Here is a 21,761-nt window from a genome sequence, read left to right on the forward strand (position 1 = left end):
CCGGCTCACAACAGGAGTGGAAAACTGTTAGAGAAATGTTAATTCACTTTCATTCACATCTGACCTAAACAGGCATCAAGAATTTCCTATTAAAAAGAAACATTTTTTTTCAGGACAAAAGTTTTACTTTAGAATTATTTTCTGTTTTGCTTTCAGCAATTCTTAGAGCTGCTGAAAAGCATGACTTCCTCTTCTGTTGTTGATACACCTCCGGTAAGACGGGTTGCTATCTTCGGGGGAACTCATGGCAATGAGTTATCAGGGGTATTTTTGGTCAAGCACTGGCAAGAGAACGGAGCTGAGATTCAAAGAACAGGAATGGAAGTGAAACCATTTCTTACCAACCCAAGAGCTGTGAAGAAGTGTACTAGATACATTGACTGTGATCTGAACCGTGTTTTTGACCCTGATAATCTGGGGTAAGAATAGCTGTGCTTTCTGCTGTTTTACTTCTCTGTTTTCTTTAAATTGTAAGGAGCTTCCTTTCCAGATTAAAATGTTAACACAAGTTCCACTACTGTTTTAACTGTGTAGTCACATAACTGAAATTACTGACCTTTAACCCAAAAAGAAAAAATCGCATGAGTGTTAACAGATTCATTTTAGAACTACTGCTACTCGAATGAGTCTCAAACCAACAGATAATCTTAAACACAACTTTTTGAATTAGTATTAGATTAGCTGTATTTGTGTAAACTAAAGTATTTCTGTTTTGACTTGCAAAGTCATTATTTCTCATGTGCCTTCTTGTGCAATTCGGCTTTGGAGCTCTTCTGAATACAATTATACTTGCAGGAAGATAGCAGATAAAAACAATTTAAAGGTAGACATCTGATTATACAAAAGAATGGTATACAAATCAGGGAAGTGTATGTAATTTCAGTTATATATAGTAAAAGATGAAAAGGTGAAATTAGCGCAGTTGGAAATAATGTATTCTATAGCAAAATTATAGCCAGAGAGTCTCAGTAATGTAACTAATTCATTATTTTAGAAGAAATACAGTCTCTAATTACTGTAAAATAGTAACTGATTTTACATTTTTAATGGGATTTTATGTTTCTCTGCTTTTGAGCCATTTATTCCAGAGGTGTACTTTGCTATATAACCATTCTTACACTTGGTATAGTTGTATGCTAAAAAGGTAATTGTTTCAGAAAGGTCTTAATGGTAAAGGTGAATATTACTGAAAGAAATATGTACCATGTATTTTGTAAGTGTGGTTATTCTTACCCTGCATGTCTTTTCATCTTAGAATTTTGTTGTTATTATATATGATTAGCAGACTTCTTAATACGTAACTCTTGAGGCCATTCTTTTAATTGCCTACTTAGGACAAATGGGGGGGGGGCAGGGGGGGAAGCGGTCCTGTTTGTTTTCAGCTGCTTTGTATATAGAACACTTGAAAAAATAGCAGATTAAGACACCTGCAGGTTGTCTTCATTTTTAAACTAATATTGCTCAGTGAATCCTATTAATTTGCCCAGTTCTATTACAACACTACTGGCTGGTTGGAATACCTTCACCTGATCCCTTTAAGTACAGGCCCTTCAAGATCACAAATTGTTTTACAAAATAACGAAACGGAGTGAAATCCTGATACTCCTGAAAGTCATGATGGAAGTCTCATTGGCTCTGATAGGAAGTATTAATTTAACAGTCTTATGTGGAAAAAAACCTTGCATTTCAAAGACAGAACCAAAGAATACATGGGTAGATTATGCGATATACAGAATCATAAAAATAGAAAAAGGAGCTTGAGGGCCTCACATATAAATTCTAATCCACCTCATGATCCACTAGTAGATCAACTGCATGTAAACACTCCTAACAGATCATATCTTGCCATTTCTAATACTCCAGCAGTGTTGATCCCATAATTTTCCTCAGCAACCTTTTCCAATGCATAAATACCCATGCAGTTAGTAAGGTGTTTTGTTAGCATTTAACAAAACTTTCTTCATGCAACTTAAAACCAGTGTTTCTACAAAATTAAAATATTACAAAGTTTGAGCTGTATCGAGAAAGAAAACTTAATTTGGCCCAAAAGATATTTGGCATGTCTGTATTGTACTTGGGTAGTATCCCAAGCCTATCATCAAAACCAGATTTGCTGTCTGCGCAGAAAAGTCCGAGCCTAGAGCAGCTTTGTTCACTGTTAATATGTAAGATGGATGTCCTTGTGTCATACATCAGTTTCCTACAGAGCCCTTATATAGACAGGAAACCTGTCTCAGACCTTTCCTTGGGCTAAGACCAATTTTTTGAAGTGTAGTACAGACATAGTCACCTGAGATAACAAGTAGTAAAACTTTGAAGGAATAGATTTGAGATAACAAAATCTTCTATGAGCTTTGAGTGTCAGGAGGTCTCAAAACAACAGTCTGTAAAAGTCTGATCAGAATATGAGAAGACAGGACACAGAGGAAGTTACAAAGGACCTTGTGAGTGATGTCCAAGGTAAATGGGCATGGACCAATATCCAAATACTGTCGTCAGGAGGTGGTGGGTCCAATCTTGGAAGTGGTTTAAGTTGTTAGATTTTGAGTTAGTTTTATGTATAGGGGGGAAAATTTTAGGATGTAAATAAATAGAAGTAGCCTCCAGCTAAAATCAGATCAAAACATGCTTGCTACCCTTTGGCTCAAGACACATAATAGTAAGACTTGTTTAACAATCATACTTGTTTTTTCAAGCACAAATTCATCAAGTTTTAACAGTTTGGTAATTAAATAGGTGATTTCAACTTTAGTCAATTATGGAATTAAAGAAAAAAGAAAAAAGAAAAGGGTATACGTATTTTGTTGACTGTAAAGCCATGGAATGAGCTTACTAATTTCTTTGTACTGATATTAACAGCAGGAGAGTGATGGAAGATATTCCATATGAAGTGAGAAGGGCTCAGGAAATCAATCATATATTTGGTCCAAAAGGTAGTGATGATGCGTATGACCTTATTTTTGACCTTCACAACACCACTTCTAACATGGGTGGTACCCTTATTCTTGAAAACTCCAGGGATGACTTTACAATTCAAATGTTTCATTATATCAAGGTAAAACTAATTTAAATGAACTATTAAAATAGATTATTAGTTGTAATGTTTTATTACTATATATAGTTTTGTAGTTTCTTTAAATATACTATTTTTTATTCTGCAAAACTGTTTAAAATATTTAATCACTCATAGGATGTTTTTTTTAATCAGAGATAATTAATAATTTCATTATAATATCCGGTAACTCAGATTTGAACTCATAATCTTCATGTATTAAAATGAGCGTTAGTAAGACTGATGGTCAAAGAGGAATGCTTAGAATAACATCTGTGAAAACTAATGTCATTTAATCTGCTTTCATAGTGATCTGTCAGGAGTTTGGATAAATTTGGGTCACACATGCTAAATAGTGAAACATTAATTCTATGAAATAAAGACAAGTAAAAAATAATGGAGCTAGGTAATCACAAACGTTTCCTTCATCACTATTTATAGGAACAATGATAGATCTTTAGAAGCTGTGTGATTCTGCTTTTCCTGAACCTGCTAAGTATTGGTAGAAAGGTTGGCAAAAGTGCTGGCTTAAGCATAATCGGTTGAAGTATTTGTGACCTAGACAATGACTGATGAAATTAAGCTTAAGCCAATGGTGTGAAATTTAAAAATTTTTTCCCCTTAGAAACAAGGTTTATTTTAACATTTCATTTTTCTTATTACATGTATCCTATTTCAATGTTATAACATATCTGATGATATAGAAAACTTATAAATAACATATGAAGAGAAAGGGTAGGCAGTTATCAGGAAAGAGGCCTGGAAAAGGTTTCTACGTAAAAAAAAAAAAAAAAAAAAAAGAGTTAAAATAAGGCTTAATTCACAACCTAAATTCCCCATAAAAGAATCTAAGTCTGACATAAAAAATATTTGCAATTTGCTTTACAGTATTTTGATTCTAAGTTTTGGAACACTGATGAGTAGATTTTTCCTCCTGTTAGCAATTTAAGACTAGAACTGTGTTCAGTTATAGTAGGAAACAGCAAAGTTCAGTGAAGTATGCCTGGCATGAGTTAATGGAAAGGAGACCAACAAATACAGCTTTGTCCGTTTTCTAAAGATGTCCTACTTCTTTGAGGGCCGTGAAATAAAGGCAACATATTGAAGACAATGTGTAAATCACTTCTGCATCAGTAATCTTTTGTGGCACAACATTTTAAAACATTTGCATAACAAAGAAATTTTTAAACAATCTCCACAGAATGCTTTGGCTCCAGAACACTGCCCTGTTTTGCTGATTGAACATCCTAGCTTGAAATATGCAACAACTCGATCTGTAGCAAAACATCCTGTTGGTAAATATGAAAAATAAAGACTATTTTAACCCACTGTACATTATCTTAAAATAAGCCTGTTTCCAGATCTGTTCATTTCATTGTGTTATACAGAGTACTGTGATCACCAGTAGCTATTTGTTTGACAATGTCTTTACCGAATCAAATGTACGTGATGATCTCCTTCTGAAGAGTTCTGATTTATACTTGGCTTACAAAATACACAGAAGCCAGCTGGAAATTCTTAAACTCAGTTAACCCACTGTTTGCATAAAATATTTATAATAGATAAGGATAAGGAGGAAGTAACAGCTTCAGGAAAGAACTGCTTGCTTCCTCTAAATAAGCCTTGGCTGAAATGCTGGTAGTTAGCCAAGAAGAGGAAAAGAGATGAAGTGATAAAGGAAGGGGGAAACTATGTTCTGCATGGAAGTTGTTAACTTTTTCATTTATGGAATCAAAACCTTAACAAGAGGGGGGAAAAAATATTAGTTTGCTTTTTATATTAAACAGATAGTTCTTTAAAATGCAGCGTAGAAAAATAGGATGAAGAAAAGAATAAGAGAAACTGATGTATGTAGTGTCCTTTCTCTTACCCTAGTAGCATGCTCACAAACATACCTATGGTTCTTTAAACTGATCCTGACTGGTGAGCTAAGTTTTCTGCTTGTCTTAAAAATCACATAACTCTGTACTTTACAATACCTCTTAAGCATAAACCACAGACCCAATCAGACATCTATTTTTGCTGTGTAATCTAAGCATGTAACATATTATGGCTATATTAATAATCTCCCTCATCTGCAAACAGGTGTGGAGGTGGGTCCCCAGCCGCAAGGTGTTGTTAGAGCTGATACTTTGGACAAAATGAGGAAGATTGTCAAACACGGCCTTGATTTTGTGCAACTTTTAAATGAAGGTAGAGTAAGTAGTAAGAGAATATAGCCGCCTGTGTCATATCAGTGGACTATTTCAGGAAAATACTGTTTGAAAAAATAGATCGGGCTACAACATTCTACAGTTACACAGGTAAAAGGGGAGGGGGGAAGGATTGTTCTCTAGACCTACTTAAGTGTGGCGTCAGAACGTCAGCATTCATGTATAGCTGCTTTGGGTAGCTTTAAGGATATTTCCTCTTCCTGAAGATTCAATAAGTATACCGATTCTAATCTTACAGTTGCTTTAAGAATCTGAAATACTAGCTAACAATATTTGCATAGTAGTATGTACATACCGAATACATATAAATTAATACTAAGAAATGTTCAATTTATATGCCTTCTGTGCATTGTTAACTAAAATTAAAGTTAATAAATTTTGTAAGATTTTGTTATACCTGTGTACTATCTAAAATACCTACTGACAAAAACAGGTGTTTAAAATGCTTTTAGAGTACATTTTGTCAGTGGGCTTTTTCTGGAAGTAGAAGGAAAAGAATGTAGTTGTGCATGTGACTCTCCATTATTGTGCTAGAATTGTAAAGATTAAATACCACTGATACATTTCTGTATTGTGCAGCACTATCAAACACAGGCCTTTCATTGATTTCTTCATTTACAAAATTTGTCTTTTTAAGTATACAGTGAGAAGCCACATTTCAGGAGCTAATTTAGATCTAGGCTCCACATGCTACAAGATGTGACTGGACCATCTTTCTGTGTCTGGGCTTTGATGGGAAAAATATCTGGACCTAGACATTTTTATGATATATAAGCTAATCACTAGTGTGTAAACCTTGACGAGGTACAACCTAATGATTTAAGCCATTCTAAAGAGAATAAATAATGCATTGGGTTTTTTTTAACAGGCAGTTGTTCATTTTGACATTAAATTACATTTATTCTTTCTAGGAAAGGAATTTCCACCATGTACAATTGAGGTTTTTAAAATAATAGAGAAAGTAGATTATCCCAGGAATAAAAATGATGAAGTTATTGCCATTATTCACCCTAAGCTGCAGGTAAATTGTAAAGTAGTTTTAATTTGTGACATTTTATAAGTATTCCTGTGTCAATTCTGCTATATTGTAGTATGTTTTAATAGTAAATATTTAAAATTAGAATATTGCCAATGGGTTTATTGAATAATTTAGACCTTTCCTACGGTAAAGTTCTATCACTAAGGTCATACCGTATTTCAGTAACAGATTTGGGAATCACTGAACCTAAAATAACTTTTGAACCTAAAACTAAAAAGAAAAAGAAAATAGATAGCTCATATTCTAAAATATAAATCTAATTTTTAATTCAAAATGAGGGCCTGGTTTTAATCAATTGTGAGCATATGCAGTTTCCTTTTAGTTCACCTTTAGCAGTGAATTCTATACAAGCCTCAAAACAAGGGCCAGGCACCTGAAATAATGTACAGAAGATTAAAAAGAATTATTTTAAAAGCTTTTGCCATAAACTGCAGAGAATATAGTTATTAAGCATAAACTCAGAAATCACATGAAATATATAAAAACTTGAAAGTAAATATATTCTATTTATTTTCTTTCTCTAAGGATCAAGACTGGCAGCCACTGAACAATGGTGATCCTCTGTTTTTGACTCTTGATGGAGAAGTAATTGAATATAAAGGGAACTGTACAGTCTATCCAACGTTTATTAACGAAGCTGCATATTATGAAAAGAAACAAGCTTTTGTAAAAACAGTAAAAATTAAACTCACTGCAAAACACATCAGATCCTTAGTCTTAGACCAGAGCACTTCTTAAAAGCTTGTTACAGATTTTTCTATACAAAAAGTAGATTTCTTCTCTGTGAAATCCAGCGTCATTCAGTAGTAATTCATTGAATAAATGCAGAATCTAATTTTAAGTTATAATTTAATTAACACTGCTGAGCACTTTTAAGATGAAACATACTGTCATAATGCTAATTATGACTACTGTTTACTTGTTCTAATAGATTGCTATAGAAGCAAAGAATAAATATTTTTATGAAGTTCCTTAGTTCACACTACATAAAATGAACAATATACCACATACGGGTTAGTGGCTATAAAATTTATATCTAGCATCATATAGAAAGATACCAATCCACAAAACTACATTAAAAAATTACAGCATTTCTATTTTATAACAACAAACCCACAATAACCAACACCTTTTAAAATGGGGTGATCCTTGAAACGAATTCCTTGGATAAATATACAAAATATGAGACAAAGGAAAAGCTAGGGAGTGAGAAAAAGAGTGACAGTATGTATTTTGAAACTTTTATATTATTTGCATATATAACTAACACCTACTGCACTGAGGTGGAAGCCTTAGGTTTGGTTTGGTTTTTCTTTTTGTACTTACAAAGACAAGCTAAAAATGTATGATTTCTGAGAAAAATATACTAAAATGAAATTTAAAGCTTTTTAAATTTAAAGTATTACAATATTAATTCAAATTGTTTCTGATTTAACATTAAAGACAAAAAGGTTTGAATTTAGAAAGTATCTAGTATTTAGAAACATACTGGAGCAATATTCAAATTCAGGAAAAAGATGTGCTTATCCTGTGAAACTTCTGAAGAAATTTTCTACCTTTCTATTGCAATGGAGATGAGAGAAGTTTATAGCTTTATAACTTTCTAGGTGTATCCACCTACTGCTTATAACATTTTCCAAATCAAATTTTAATCAGCTGTTGCACCCCAAAAGTTTTCAATGAGGAAGGCAAGATTAGGAAATTAACTCAGGTTTTGATGCAAAGATATGTACAAACCATACCTGAGTATTTCAGAATGGAAATTAAGAAGAATTCCATATGGGGAAACTTCTGAGAATTTTGAGACTGACTTGTTCTGTATTTGTGGAAAGAAAGCCTGTCATAGTAGCTGAAAAAGAGAAGAAAATGGGAATTTAATCAATTTTCTAAAGCTGCTTTTAATATATTTGACAATAATTGGGGCTAGAGAAAACATCAAGAACTTTGCATAAGGATACAATAATTAATTATTTACTGAAAAATTCACTGTCTAGTTAACCCCCAAATTATACCTTTTAAAAAGTGATTTCTTCCTTATTTACCACTAAGCCAAAATTCTTTTTTCCTTGCTTTGTGTAATTCCTATGGCAATAAAATAAGAACACAGGAAAGAATGTTTACTGAATTAGAAGTTTTATTTAATTTAAATAAACATTGTATAAAAAGTACAGAATTGTCCGCTCCAGTCATTATTCATAGTGTTCTTGGTAACAGCCTTGAGAGGAGACAGCATGTGTGATCTGGCAGGGCTGTGGCCACAAAAGGAGGATATTTTGTCAGTGAAGAACTTTGGGAAACAACACCCAGCTTCTTCCTCAGTTTTATGATGCAGTTTTGTACCTGGTCATTGGCACGGCACATTCTTACATATTTTTGTGCCTTCCCTGTTTTATGGCTACACCTACAGTGTAACCTCTGTGCAGCACAGAGATACCAGAACTTGTTTTCAGTGAAAAGTCTACCCACAGCAACATGAAGTACAGCACAGGCTAATTTATTCTGGTTCCTGAGTATATGTGAAGAGGTATGTAATAAAAAACAACCAAAAACTGGCACTCAAAAGAATCCAAAGGGAACTGCAGAGTCCTAAGGCAATATTCTTTGTTGGCAGTTTCTATGCAAAATTAACCAGCAAAGATGAAAGATTCCAAGACCACAGGAATTTTTCTTCTCATGCTCACATATCCTACTAAGACGACCAAAAATGCTCAGGTATTACATTGGTCTATTGATATGCACAAACGTCCTTCCCCTCAAATTCCTATGCCCTGTAAAAACATAACTGAATTGAAGATTTCAATTTGATCCCATCCATCCAGGCCATACATGGTAGGAAACACGGGATACAGCATCTGTAGAAGACCAGTTGAGTAGCGAGAACCATGTTCATCATTCCTGCAAATAGCTTTGCACTATCCTTTCCGCTGGAGAGCTCCCTCATGCTCTCTTCTGTGTTAAGAAAGTCTTTTGGATCATTTTGCCCCCATCAGGCTTAGCCATAAGAATCCAATGCAACTCTTACTATTGTTCAAGCAGAACAAAATTCACCTGAGTCTTACTTAAACAGCACCCTTAAAACAGGCACCAGATGAATATATATGATGAAAACCCGTGACACTGAAGACACATAACGTATTAAATTTTAAAGTACACAGAACAGATATTCTTTTATATATACACAAAAAATAGAAAACTAAAAATATAATTCATAGTACTAGGTCATCAGGTAGTGAAATATCAAGTGCTACAGAAATGCATTATGTAGTCCTCTGAATAAAAAAAAGGCTTTAAAAGTCTGCAATTGCATTGCATTTAACTTACTTTGTTCATTTTGGGAAGAAATACTGACTTCTTATTTTCCTGCTGTGGTTTAATACAGAAATTAAATTACTTTTAAACCAGAAGAACTTCCAATGTGATAACTTATTTTATGCAGCAAGATACCACAGCTGAGTAGGAAAAGTAAAGATTCTGTGGCTGGAACAAACTCAAATACTCTCCATCATGAATTATATTGCTGCCCTATTACTTTATGGGAGGGCACATATACAGATTAATAAACAGAAAGCAGTAAACACCCCATTAGAACCTAGGGAATACACACAGAAAAACAGATCAGGCAAAGCTAACGAGACCTGAAGAGGCTTTCTCCAACTTGCGGGATCAAGCCTCTAATAACACTGACAGTCATTACAAAAGCTTCAAATGTATCCAAGAACATTGTTATTTCAAAATAACATACTTCATTTGGTAGTCTTCAGAACTGAAATGCCTTTCTTTTCTCCACGACAAGAACTTTTTTTTCAGTCTACAAAACGTTTCTCATGAGTTAGAGATTCCAAAAGACAGCAGATTGGGATCACAATGATCTTAATTTTCCACAAAAGGAAGAAATACCTCACATTTGAACTTTTTTATCCAGTAAAAAGTCTAGAGCCAAGTTTGAGTAGTGTCATGCAAACTTGGACATCAATGGTTTTCAAGAGGCTCAAAAGTGAACCAGTGAAATAGTCCATTTTATTTTAGCTCAGCTGCCCTGATTAAATGGGTTAAAGTCATCAGATGACATCACTGAAAGTTTGTGTTCCAGCTGGCTACAGCTGTCCAAAATACCAACAAAACTTTTAGCATCCACTGCTGATGCTGTGAACCTTCTAAACAACCACATATCAAATACAGCACAACTAAACAGAAGTTTCAGGCAAATCATCCGTTTCTTCAAACGTATTCAGGGTATTTTTGCTATTAGTTCTTGAATTATCTTGAATTTTGCTTGGATCTGCAAAAAAATGCATTATAAACAAAACAGGACATGGTAGAAACTGTATATGCAAGATCAAAGTTTTGCACATTATTTTTTCTTCGTTAAAAACATGCATTTATTTAAGCAGTAAGTTGTCAGTTTACTACCATATCTTACACAGAAATTTTTCTGTCTGGCCCTTTTTTATTATTACTGAGTTCACTCTACTAAGCAATATAAATGCTAATTGACTTAAGAAGAAACTTCAGAACACGTCTCCCAGATCCTCGTATGCCCCTATCATAAACTCTGACGCCTGCTGCTAGAAGGACATCTGACACCTCAAAGTTAGGTCATTTCGCTATTACACTTCTAACACTGTCAGCAGATGGGTATCTTGAATTTCCTGGTCAACGTTCAGGAGAGGCAATTGTCATCCAATACATATTGCAAAACATAAACATGAATGTTTGAGGGTTCAAACCAGCAGAGTATAGTATTGCTCGGCAGAATCAGTCTGATTTCTTGCCAAAATCTGCAATACTATATGTAACTAAGTACTAAATGCACTTTATCACAATTTTTCAAAGTAACATTTTCTGTCTGTTAAGTTCTCCAGCCTTACACCACCCAAATGCCATAACAGAACATCAAACTTAGATCAAGCATAACTGCTTAGAGAAAAATAAAGAAAAGGTAAAACCACTATGTTTTGGCACCAAGGTGTAAATACTGAGTTTGCAACCAACCCTCTCTCCGAACCTTTAAAAACAATGTAACACCCCTGCCATATTAGCCATGAGTTTCCCTAGCAGTTAAGTATCGCTGAATATCTAGTTTATGACAGTTTGTATTTTTAAAGGTATTAAATTATATCAAAGCATTTCTAAGAAAAAAAAGATTTCGCAAATATAGTGTTGTAAAATGCTGCAGTACCTGTTGGCCCTGGATCTTCATTAATAAATGAAACATGTGTTTTCCACTCGGTCCATTTCACTTCATTAATCCTGTTTATATTGTATATAAGTTGTGTTATTAGTATTCATTATATCTCCCAGTGACATAGCTGCACTTTCCCTTCTATCTCTTTATTTCTTCTTGGGACTGTCATACTTTACCATCAGCACCTGCTTTGCTAGTACTAAAAAGGGTGAATGCCTTTTGCAGTGTTATGTACTACATGAAGATGAGAATAATACTAAAAATACTTTATGATTTCACACGTTATGAGTACAGTCTTGAAACTCACCTTAAATATTTTAAGTATTTTCAATAAAACAGCACAGTAATGTATGCTTTAATATGGTAATCATCAATTAGCAATCAATTTAAATATGACTTTTAAGCTAACATTCAAAGGAAATTACAACAGAGTGGCATTTAATGCAAGCAGACTTGCTACTTGTGTATTAAAAACTTAAGTTGAAAATCTGTTTTCTTACTAAAAATTTCTTACATTAAAAAACCCTATATATTTTCCCTTTTTTTTAAAACAATTGGTCTCAACTGAAGAAACCAAATTGGATTTTGGTACACCTAATATAATTTGCAGAGATGTATTTTAGAGGCTTTTGAGGAGAAATAACCTTGAAGAAACATACAGAGCAGAATTGATAGCACAATATTCTAGCTTTGCTTTACCTTAAACACACCCTGGTATCATTTTCAGCCACTTTACACCGTTCTCCCAGTTGGAATCTTTTCCTCAAACATTTTGGTAAGAATTTTTCAAATTCCAAAATAGTTCTGGCTCTCTATTAACAATAAACAGTAACACAAGTATGGTTAACTATTCAAAATTATTCGATTTCATAGCATATACATTTTGCAGGCTCCGTGTTTCATTATAACATGTCATACATCCCTCCACCATCCATAACCAACACTGCTTCCAACAACAGCAAATAAGATGGCATGCCACTTATTGTCATGTGTAAACAGGGAGTCCACAGCTTTTTCTTGTTAGCCCTGCTGCAAAAGGCATACTCAGAGAAGAATCAAGAAATCTCACTCTAAACGCAGTGTTTAGGGTTCAATGCTAAAAAACCTTCATGAAACACCCTGCCACGGGACATATATAACCTGTTGTGGGATGCTGCCCACCACAGAAAGCAACTCCAGTCCTAATTACGACTGTGTTCTTGATGATAGCTTGCGACTTGGAGCTGTCTAGCCTTGGTAAAAGACCAGGCTTGGATAAGGTATGGGAAACTGGAATGAGTTCATGCGTTGTTCACACTGAAGGGACAGAATAGCAGAGATGCTGTGTTACAGATTTCCAGGCAGATAATGAAACAAACCTTCCCAGTGATGTATCAATTGGAATGAAAGTCATAAAGGTATGTGACAGTGCATGAGGCTGAAAATCCAAGCCATAAGATTACTTTTAGGATAGGTGTTGAATCTAAAGTTATGATATGCTAATACTAAAATTACTTATTTCCATTATTTGTACACATATACAAATGGGGATTATCACTGTTAATACCTAACCCCTTCTGTCAGCGTAACAAGTTACCATAGGTACAGCTAAAAAGATTTTAGCCTGTTTTCACTAAGCAAACTCACAAACAAACCTGGAGCTTCCAGATGTGCTCACTTTCTTTAGAAATATCTTCTACTGTTTCTCCCATTAATGCAATCAGCATGTTCAAGAGAAGAACAAAAGTCAACACAACATAAGTTATGAGGAGCAGAAGAAATAGTACGGGATACTTTGAATTTTGCTGGATCTCCAGATCACCCAGTCCTAGGGTGAGCTTAAAAAGATCCATCAGAACAGGTCCCAGACTGCTGTTGGAATGGCATTCGCTGCCATCTTGGCAAGTTTCAATCAATGCAGCAAGAGCTGAGAAGAAAGCATGAGAAAATGTTAATCACAATAATGCTTTATACATACATGACATTTTATCCTAAAGAATTAAAAATGCACTGCGTAATCAAGAGCTAGAGCTGCCCAGCAACATATACAGCAGCAAACAGATGACAGATTACCAAGAAGCAAAAAGCCCACATACAAATGAAATTGAGAAAGAGCCAAAATACTTATCAGTTCAGAAAGTCTCTAGACAGTTTTAAACTCTAAACTAGGTCTTTTAATATCCAGAAGAAACCCCAACATGAGCTGTCATCACGACAATAGGGTTCTTATGAATAATAATGCTAAAATTTTTACTCACACAGAGCATCAGTGCTTTTCTCCAGTAATATTTACCTACGCCAAATCCCAGCAAAAACACGATATAGACAACTAAAAATTTTATCACATCTTGCAGGATGACCTAAAAAATAAATTAAATTATTTATCAGAAATGAAAATTGATAATGAGTTTTATACTTATGAATTCTGCAGTGGTACAGGTGTGGTACAATCTAAGAGTATCAGATTGCTTTCATTAAGCAAACTGGTTGTAGTGTCAGTGTGAAACCCAGAGATTTGGGTCTGATTTTTTTTAATCTCAATGACTGAGAGCCTGGTGCCTTATCCAAGGGTGACTAACTCTGTACAATATAGGCATTAATGCATAATGCATAATGTAGGTGTATGATACCATTAAATAGCAGAACGATATTAACTGAAAAAACCCAACTTATATATTTACTGTAATAAAATGTTGATTTTAAGATATAAACTAGTTTCTGCCATTGAATTTATACAGTGTATTCTGCTGAAATAATACATATAAACTGAAGACAAGAAATTTCAATATGGACTATAAAATACCTCTAAATTGCTGAATGTGCTTGATTGGGATTGTATCGTAACAACTAAATATCATAACAAGGAAGATAAAACAAAAGAAAATAAACTTGCCTTTTGAATCATAACACTGTAAATGCCCATGGACTGGAAACCTCTGGTGAAATAAAGCATATTAGCCCATCCTAGGGCCATTGCCAAAACAAGACACACGAGGTGTTCTTTGTAGGAAAACAAGTACAAAAAGACAGAGAAGATCACAAGCAAAGCTTGTATAAAACTGTTAAAAAACAAACACATGTATGTAAAAGGGAAATTACTAGCACAAAACCAACAACAATGGAAAAATATGAAAACAAGACTTATTTGCTTCTTATGCTTCTTTTCTAATTTCATACTGCATTCTATTATTCCATATGAATATTACCATTATAGTTTTATAATTAAATAAATGAGTACATGTGGTATAAGAATATTAACATATCAGGATTATATTTATTAAACCTTAAAGTCAACTATTATCCCCAAAATAGCTGGTCAATACAGGTTTTTCTCACAAAGACATTAAGAATTCTTAATAATATCTTAGAAGCCATTTAATTCAAGCTTTAGCTTAATGAATTGTTAGAATCATTACAGATTTTCCACGAACAAGGAAGACACTAGTAGAAGGTGTGATATGCTGTGATAGGATGTAGACCAGATTCTTAGCAGCACAAGATTGGTATCAGTGTGGTTGTAGGAGGAGGAAGAAAGGTAAGAGTTAAGCCACCTCTCTTTTGATTGATCATACAGTCATATGCTAGAAATGAGAGGGAATCATCTGTGCTTTGTCTAGGCCAGCTGAACCAGCTTTATGCTATTTGCCCTTCCTAAAGGAGCTGAAAGGAGTGTGAAACTATCACATTTATTAACCTGGTTTCTTAAACACATTTCTCTATATATAGCTTTAAAGAGATACAGCACCAGGACAAGCTAAAGACAGTACTGCACTTTGGGGAAAAAATCCGGTTCATACACATCAACCCCCAGTATCGTTACTGACCCATGCTACCATTAGCATGTGCTACAGAAAAGCTGCATGTAAGATTACATCCATCTCTCTAAAAACTGATAATCTAGAGAAAAATGAGCATCTGCTACAGGAGTACATTCTCTGTGACCATGCCACAGATAAGCATTTTATATATAGTATAAAATACATGCACGACAGACTTACAATGCAAAGTGGAACCACGCATCAGAAAGAATTGACTGCAGGTCCGAGGGCCTAAGCAGAAAGATGGCTACACTCTATGTAGACAGATACATAAAATACCGAAATGGTAGTAAGAGAAAGTAGGCCTCAAAATGTATTTTTCAAAATAATTTAATCAGTGTTCTAAAAGAACTCGTCTAATAATAAGACATGATAACTTCTAAAATTAAAAATCTTTTTATAGGGCTGTAACTTCACAGTTTACATTTCTGTCACCTCTGGCATGATTTAACAGTTAGCAACTGGCTTTAATTACTTAGAGTATATGGTAAAAATTATATCTTTTTTTTCCAATTAAAAGTTCTAATGCAGCAGGGTCCTTATAGCCAGGAATTTGACATCAATGATATATCAAATATCACATCTCTGTCTTAAGAATTTGAAAAGAAAACTCTTCATATTTGTTCCGCAGAAGAGTACAGTTATATTTGAATATATAACCAAGGTCATTGTGAGTAAGCGATGTATTGTGCCAGACTTTTAGAAATTATACATATCATAAAGATATTCCAAATGTATTGCCAATATCATCATAGGTGTATTCATAAATCTAGATACCTTCTTCACCTATGTTGTTTATGTATTTGTTATTAAAAAGTCTTACCTCTTTTATGGCTAAAAATATTGCTCCTAACATAACCATCACCTGTCCTGATAACTGCAGCCATCCCACACCACGCGTCAGAGCTAGTGGATAAGGTGGAGCCTGCAAGACAAGTCCAAAATGAAAGACTAGTTCCATACCTGAAGTGTAAAAGGCAAAGTAACAGGAAGCCTCACGTATGTAGCTCTCTAGCTACACAATTTCTTTCCTTTTAGTGAGATTTTTCTTCCCAGTGGATTTACAGAATCAGCCCCCTAACATGTAAATTTGAAATAACAGAGAATATCTTAAAAAAAAAGATTTATTTATCTTAAAATAAAAACAAAATACCTTCTTCACACTTTCAGAAATGTAACTGCCTGTCTTTTTATTACATATTTGTATTTTGGGTCACTTTCACAAAATGCAAATACAATTACCTTCTCTACTACTGCTCTTCTTCCTTCCAGATACGAATACCTAATGTGGGAGAACCTGATCTCACTACAGCCAAATATTCTGATAGCTGGTTTTGGTTTAGCATTTTAAATACAATTCAGAAAATTGTATTCCATTTTAAATCAGTAAAATTTGGTAGGACTCTGTTGCTGTACTCACTTCATTTTCATTAGGCCTGTGGTAGGAAACTAATGTTAATGTTACATTGTATAGGAAATAAAAACAGCATGACATAAAAAACATGTGTCGTGCAAATTTCTTCCATTTCATTCGCAGGAGTGAATTCAGGGGCTCCAAAGTCAGCATTTCATGACGATTCTGTCAAAAAAATAATAATAAAGATTTGAACTTGCCACCTGTAAGGAAAGTGAGATAATTTCAGGCATGTGTTTTGGATTTCATTCAGTATCTGTCCCTGCAGATCTAGAAATGCATCTAGATGTGCTCAAAGATATGTCAGACCCTAATCTAAGAAGATACAATGGGAGAACTCTGACCTATGCTGAGATAACCTGCCATACTCCAGTAAATTACGATTGAGCTAAAACAGTAATGTGAACATCTGGTCTTGCTTCCTATGAGTGTTTTATGGCAGTATATGAATTTAGCAAATGTAAAATTCTGGCTTTGAAAAGCTAACATTCCTAAACACCTAAAATACGTACCTGTTAAGTAAAGTTTATAACTTTAGGCAGAATATTCTTGTATTTCTGTTTGCTTGCCCTGTTCTCATGCATTATTTTGGGCAGCTGCTAGTGGCTACTCTGTGGAGATGAGACATTAGCTTTGGTCTGACCAGCTGGGACATATTTGTGTTCCCATGCAAGGCAAATTAATGCTTCAAATGCAGGAAAAAAACCCAATTCCAAAATGCTTAGCATGTGTTTCAGGAGCTGAATGCATATTTGCTTATGGTTGACAATCTACAGACATATAGAATTCATCTTACTCCTGATAGAAAAACTGAGAACCAAAAGTTACTGTTTACTCTTTTAGAAGTAATTCAGTCCAACGTATAGGCTAACACATCTGAAATGAGTGTACTGCCAGGAAACATATATATATATATATATATATATGTTAGAAATAGGTTACTTACACCAATATTCGTATTATAGACAATAATTTCCAGTACTGAATTGTCTGCGGTGGTATCTAGTTCTGTCAGATCATAGAGAGAAGATTGAACAGGACCATAAGCCCAGTCCGTGAATTTTCTTGACAGGCTCCTGTTAGGCTTATCTCTTATCTCTCTGCTCAGGATGTATTTCAGAATCTAAAACATTAACAGAATCATTTGTAAGCAGATGTGTTCTTCATGTGAAAGGAGAAAGAACACACACGCATGTCAAAACCCCTACCTTTTAACTATCACATTCTACGGTAGTGCAAATCAATGTATTTGTAATTCTGTTATTCAGTAAGCAGTGTTAGAGATGACAGATCTCTAAGAAATACAGTGCTTTTAAGGCCTCCAGATTTTCTGTCAGAGATGTTATTCTAAAGGATGAAAGCACAATTTTCCATGCGTTCACCTTTATATCTCCCTTTAACTTAATTACCTTTTAAATTATCTAATTGTCAATTCTTTACCACAATACAGTTGATTTATCAGAGCCAGATTCTACAGTAGCATAACAGCAGTTCTAGTGAGCTTTCTGAATTTATTCAAAGACCGTATATTGTATAAGTGTAGTATTGCAACAAGTGCAGAATTTTTGAGTTTCGGTACAACAGAAGGGTTAGCAAGGCTGTTTTTAAACAGCATGTGTATTTTGTACAGAGAAGGGTTGTTAGAGAGGAAACCTTGAAGGGTAAAAGCAACATTGCAATAGAAACATTTGCTTGTATTTTGAACATAGTACAAGCATCACCAGCATAGAAAACTATGTATCAGAGCACTGAGTACGTAGTTGGCCTTGACTCTTTCCCCATACTTAATTCCTCTTAGAGGCTACTGAAATAATACCCACCTCTAATTTCCCAGTTTTTGCAGCTAATTGTAGTGGTGTCAGACCCTCTTTATTCTTTGTTGTTTCTAAATTTCTGTCTTTACTTTTCAACAAAATCATATCGTACATTCTGATTACAAAGTCATTCTGGGTTTTAAAGTCTTCTGCCACAGTAACTAATGCATGGAGGATATTGTTTCCTCTGGAATCCTGAGAGGTAATATTAGTCCTGGTATTGTCCATTAACAGTTGAATTATGTCTGGTTGATTAGTACATGCAGCTAACGCCAGTGCAGTTTCACCTACAAAATTATAAAACGCAACATGTGTTCATGTTTTATTACAAGCATTCAAATCACACTATAAAAAAGTGACTGTGTTAAGCATCTTAATATATGAAATCACATTTACATATTAATTGAATTAGCTTTTGTTTTATAAAAGCTTAATTTGCATAGAACATTAATTGGATACAATCTTCAAAATCAAATGTTACATTTTATTAAACTTCCAGCATTTATGATTTTTTTTTTGTATTTTACAGTTTTTTCTGAGTGTTTGTAACATTGCACACCAGCATGTTAATTTTACTAACAGTACTATGCCATTTTGTATCTTGTGACATGAGGTTTAGCTACAGTAATGATTCACACTTGCCTGTCTTTCATACAGTCTTAATTGTTTGGGTATTCCTTCCTAACTTTTCCAGAGAGATCACATGTCCACTTACCAAAATAAAAGCCTTCATGCTTATGTTTGGGATTAAAGAAAATACCCTGGGCGTGAGCATTGACATCAGCTCCTTTTTCTATAAGGCTCTGAGTTATTTCATATTGTCTTCTTTCAATGGCAATATTTAGAGCTGTCTGGCCTGAAACAACAGACATGAGTATTTAGCGTTGACTCTCTTGAGCACATTATGAAACATTAATGATGTTTTTTACGATGGATAGCACCAGTGATAAAGAATAAAAGTTGTTTTAGGAATTTAAACCATCATTAGAATGTTTGAAGAAAACATTACTTTTATGGATGGTGTATTTAACCATATACCTGCAGTTGGTATCAGATGGCAATACCTTTATATGCCTCTTCTGTGTATGCTGCATTGATAAATCTCTCCAAAATACCATTTTCTTCTGCAAAGGACAGTAGTGCATTCACTATCTGGTTTGTGTTTTCGTTGATGTTCAACAGAGCTTTCATCAGACAAGTTTTGCCAGTATCTGAAGCTGTGAATTTTTTCATCAGATAATCTACAAGAGTGAATTTTGAGATTAATCATCATTATTTATTAAAGTGGATGGAAAAGAATTCTAGTCTTTTGTTTATTAGGGGTGGAACCTGAGGGATATATAAGAACATAAACTATTTGCCAAAGAATTATGCCATCCTATTTACTTTGTATTTGAGCTACGTATACTTTGTGAGACGATGCATTCAGAAATGTACCAATTAATAAGGTAGCCAATGCACCTGGTTTTTCTTTTGGACATCCCACTGCCACATTAACTCCAGACAGACCCAGAACTCTTTCATAACTTCTTTGCCCGTTCTACACATCTGCTGCACACATCACAAGCCCTGTCTATACTGCAGTTTAAATAGAGACATCAGCTTATGCTGCAGAAGACTAGCTTAAGTATGGCTACAGAAATACAGTGCAGGTAGACCCTCCATGTGTCATAATTAGGAGACAAATACTCTCCAGTGTTGCTTCAGAGGCAGCAAGGAGGTGCCTGATGGAATACCTTAGGCTTTCACTTTGAAATAGGAAATGTGGCATACATTACATTGCAAAAGAAATGACCACAAATTCACAGGCAAGTAGCTGCTGCACAGACATATTTCCCAGCTTAAGACTAAACATATGCTGCCAGAAGGGCTAACAATCCTTCAGGTAACTCCACAGCTTACCTGGCACAGTCATGTTTGTACATGCGTTTGATCGTTCCTTTAGCTCTGCGAGCAGACTTTGCAACTCTTCTATATTCCCCTCAGATACTGCCCGAAATATGTATCTTTTCAGCTTCTTCCGGGCACTAGTCTGCTCAGGTCCTTGTGATATGTTGGCACTGAATTGTAAGAAATAATAATGAAGCTGCTGATTAAATTTACTGTGTTTTATTTTCTATGTAAGAGGAAAAATAAATACAACTACTTGCCCCAGACTACCTATACTTGCCCTGCTTCCATATCTATCTTGGCATGGATGTCAGAATGTTTCTGCAGATTGCTTATTTGCAGGTAAGTGGCTATTGAGAAGGAGTTTTATAATAAAAATGTACATTTTCCGAGTTTTTTGTTTTGCATTTTTTCCAGTTTATTTCTCCTAGAACAAAGGCTAAGAAATACTTGTCTGCTTCTCTATCTGTCCACAACTCACTGACTTCAGTGTCTGAAGTCACCTGATGCTGCATCTCCAGCTGCACCCATCTCTCTCACAGCAGAAAAATTTTAACCTCATATGTTCTTACACAGCATTCCTAATCATGCATTATTGTGGAATAAGAATGATTTAATATTTTCCCCCTATCAGAAATATTCCTAGCTCATGCCTAGTTGTGCATGGTGTTTCGGTTCTGTGTTGTCGTCTAGGAAACAGACATCATCAATGAAGAATCCTCACACTAAATTTGAGATTTGAGAAAAGCAGAGGTTAGAGTTGTCTATTTCAAAATTTAATTCCTGAAGAATCAGAAATATATGAACTTATTTCTAAAACATGGCATAGTTGATATCTACGCTACCATAGACTTAATCCATCAAAAATGTATTAAGAAATACGTCATGTCTCCACTCACCAACAGCTGTCTACATTGGGGCTATATTCAGTTGCATCATCCTGAAGAGACTGTGGGGAGTCCATATCTTCTCCATTTGCAGATGCACTGTAGAAAACAGAAAAGCCTAAGTGCTAAGTCAGGAAGATACTGGAAGACATTTTAGCAAACTGCATGAAGAATCAGCCAATACTAGGAAGCAGTATCTACAGTAGAGCTGAAATTAGTCACATTTGACATTGTGCTTTTTAATTCTATCATTTTTATCTCCCCTGTGAATTTTAAAGTGAGTGCTAAAAATGAAGAGATCCACAGGATTTTATTATATTTTAAAAAATCACTAGGAAAGCAACCTGTTTTGTGTTCTACTGTTACAGATCATGAAACTGTGGGAAGTTTTTCATTTTTTTTAATGATCACTGCTTTTTATGCATTATCCTGAATGGTTCAGGCTTACGCTTTTCCTTTTCACGTGCCTA

The 21,761-nt window shown here is 34.6% G+C and overlaps 2 protein-coding genes across 3 annotated transcripts in view; one reads left to right on the forward strand and one right to left on the reverse strand.

Annotated features, from left to right (window-relative positions):
- Positions 1-8,444, forward strand: ASPA (aspartoacylase). 2 transcript variants are annotated; one of them, XM_056344072.1, is made up of 6 exons: positions 1-419; positions 2,863-3,055; positions 4,254-4,347; positions 5,138-5,245; positions 6,177-6,286; positions 6,830-8,444. In XM_056344072.1, the coding sequence occupies exons 1-6, from the start codon at positions 181-183 to the stop codon at positions 7,040-7,042; spliced, it is 957 nt and encodes a 318-aa protein (XP_056200047.1). In that variant the 5' UTR covers positions 1-180; the 3' UTR covers positions 7,043-8,444. The 2 variants fall into 2 exon arrangements, with proteins under 2 accessions (XP_056200047.1, XP_056200041.1); XM_056344066.1 differs by having other exon boundaries at positions 2,860-3,055; positions 6,830-8,443.
- Positions 8,421-21,761, reverse strand: part of TRPV3 (transient receptor potential cation channel subfamily V member 3) — a 22,142-nt gene continuing 8,801 nt past the window's right edge. The window contains exons 4-18 of the mRNA XM_056344052.1: positions 21,304-21,390; positions 20,417-20,574; positions 19,579-19,755; positions 19,230-19,370; positions 18,521-18,801; positions 17,647-17,823; positions 16,707-16,865; positions 16,110-16,211; positions 15,467-15,540; positions 14,362-14,527; positions 13,762-13,828; positions 13,124-13,395; positions 12,189-12,301; positions 11,484-11,554; positions 8,421-10,583 (exon numbers count right to left, since the gene is read on the reverse strand). Coding sequence (XP_056200027.1) covers positions 10,489-10,583; positions 11,484-11,554; positions 12,189-12,301; positions 13,124-13,395; positions 13,762-13,828; positions 14,362-14,527; positions 15,467-15,540; positions 16,110-16,211; positions 16,707-16,865; positions 17,647-17,823; positions 18,521-18,801; positions 19,230-19,370; positions 19,579-19,755; positions 20,417-20,574; positions 21,304-21,390 — 2,140 coding nt within the window. The 3' untranslated portion in view covers positions 8,421-10,488. The remainder of the gene's footprint in view (positions 10,584-11,483; positions 11,555-12,188; positions 12,302-13,123; positions 13,396-13,761; positions 13,829-14,361; positions 14,528-15,466; positions 15,541-16,109; positions 16,212-16,706; positions 16,866-17,646; positions 17,824-18,520; positions 18,802-19,229; positions 19,371-19,578; positions 19,756-20,416; positions 20,575-21,303; positions 21,391-21,761) is intronic.

Source organism: Falco biarmicus, chromosome 1, assembly GCF_023638135.1.
Source record: "Falco biarmicus isolate bFalBia1 chromosome 1, bFalBia1.pri, whole genome shotgun sequence".
In the NCBI taxonomy this organism is placed as follows: domain Eukaryota; kingdom Metazoa; phylum Chordata; class Aves; order Falconiformes; family Falconidae; genus Falco; species Falco biarmicus.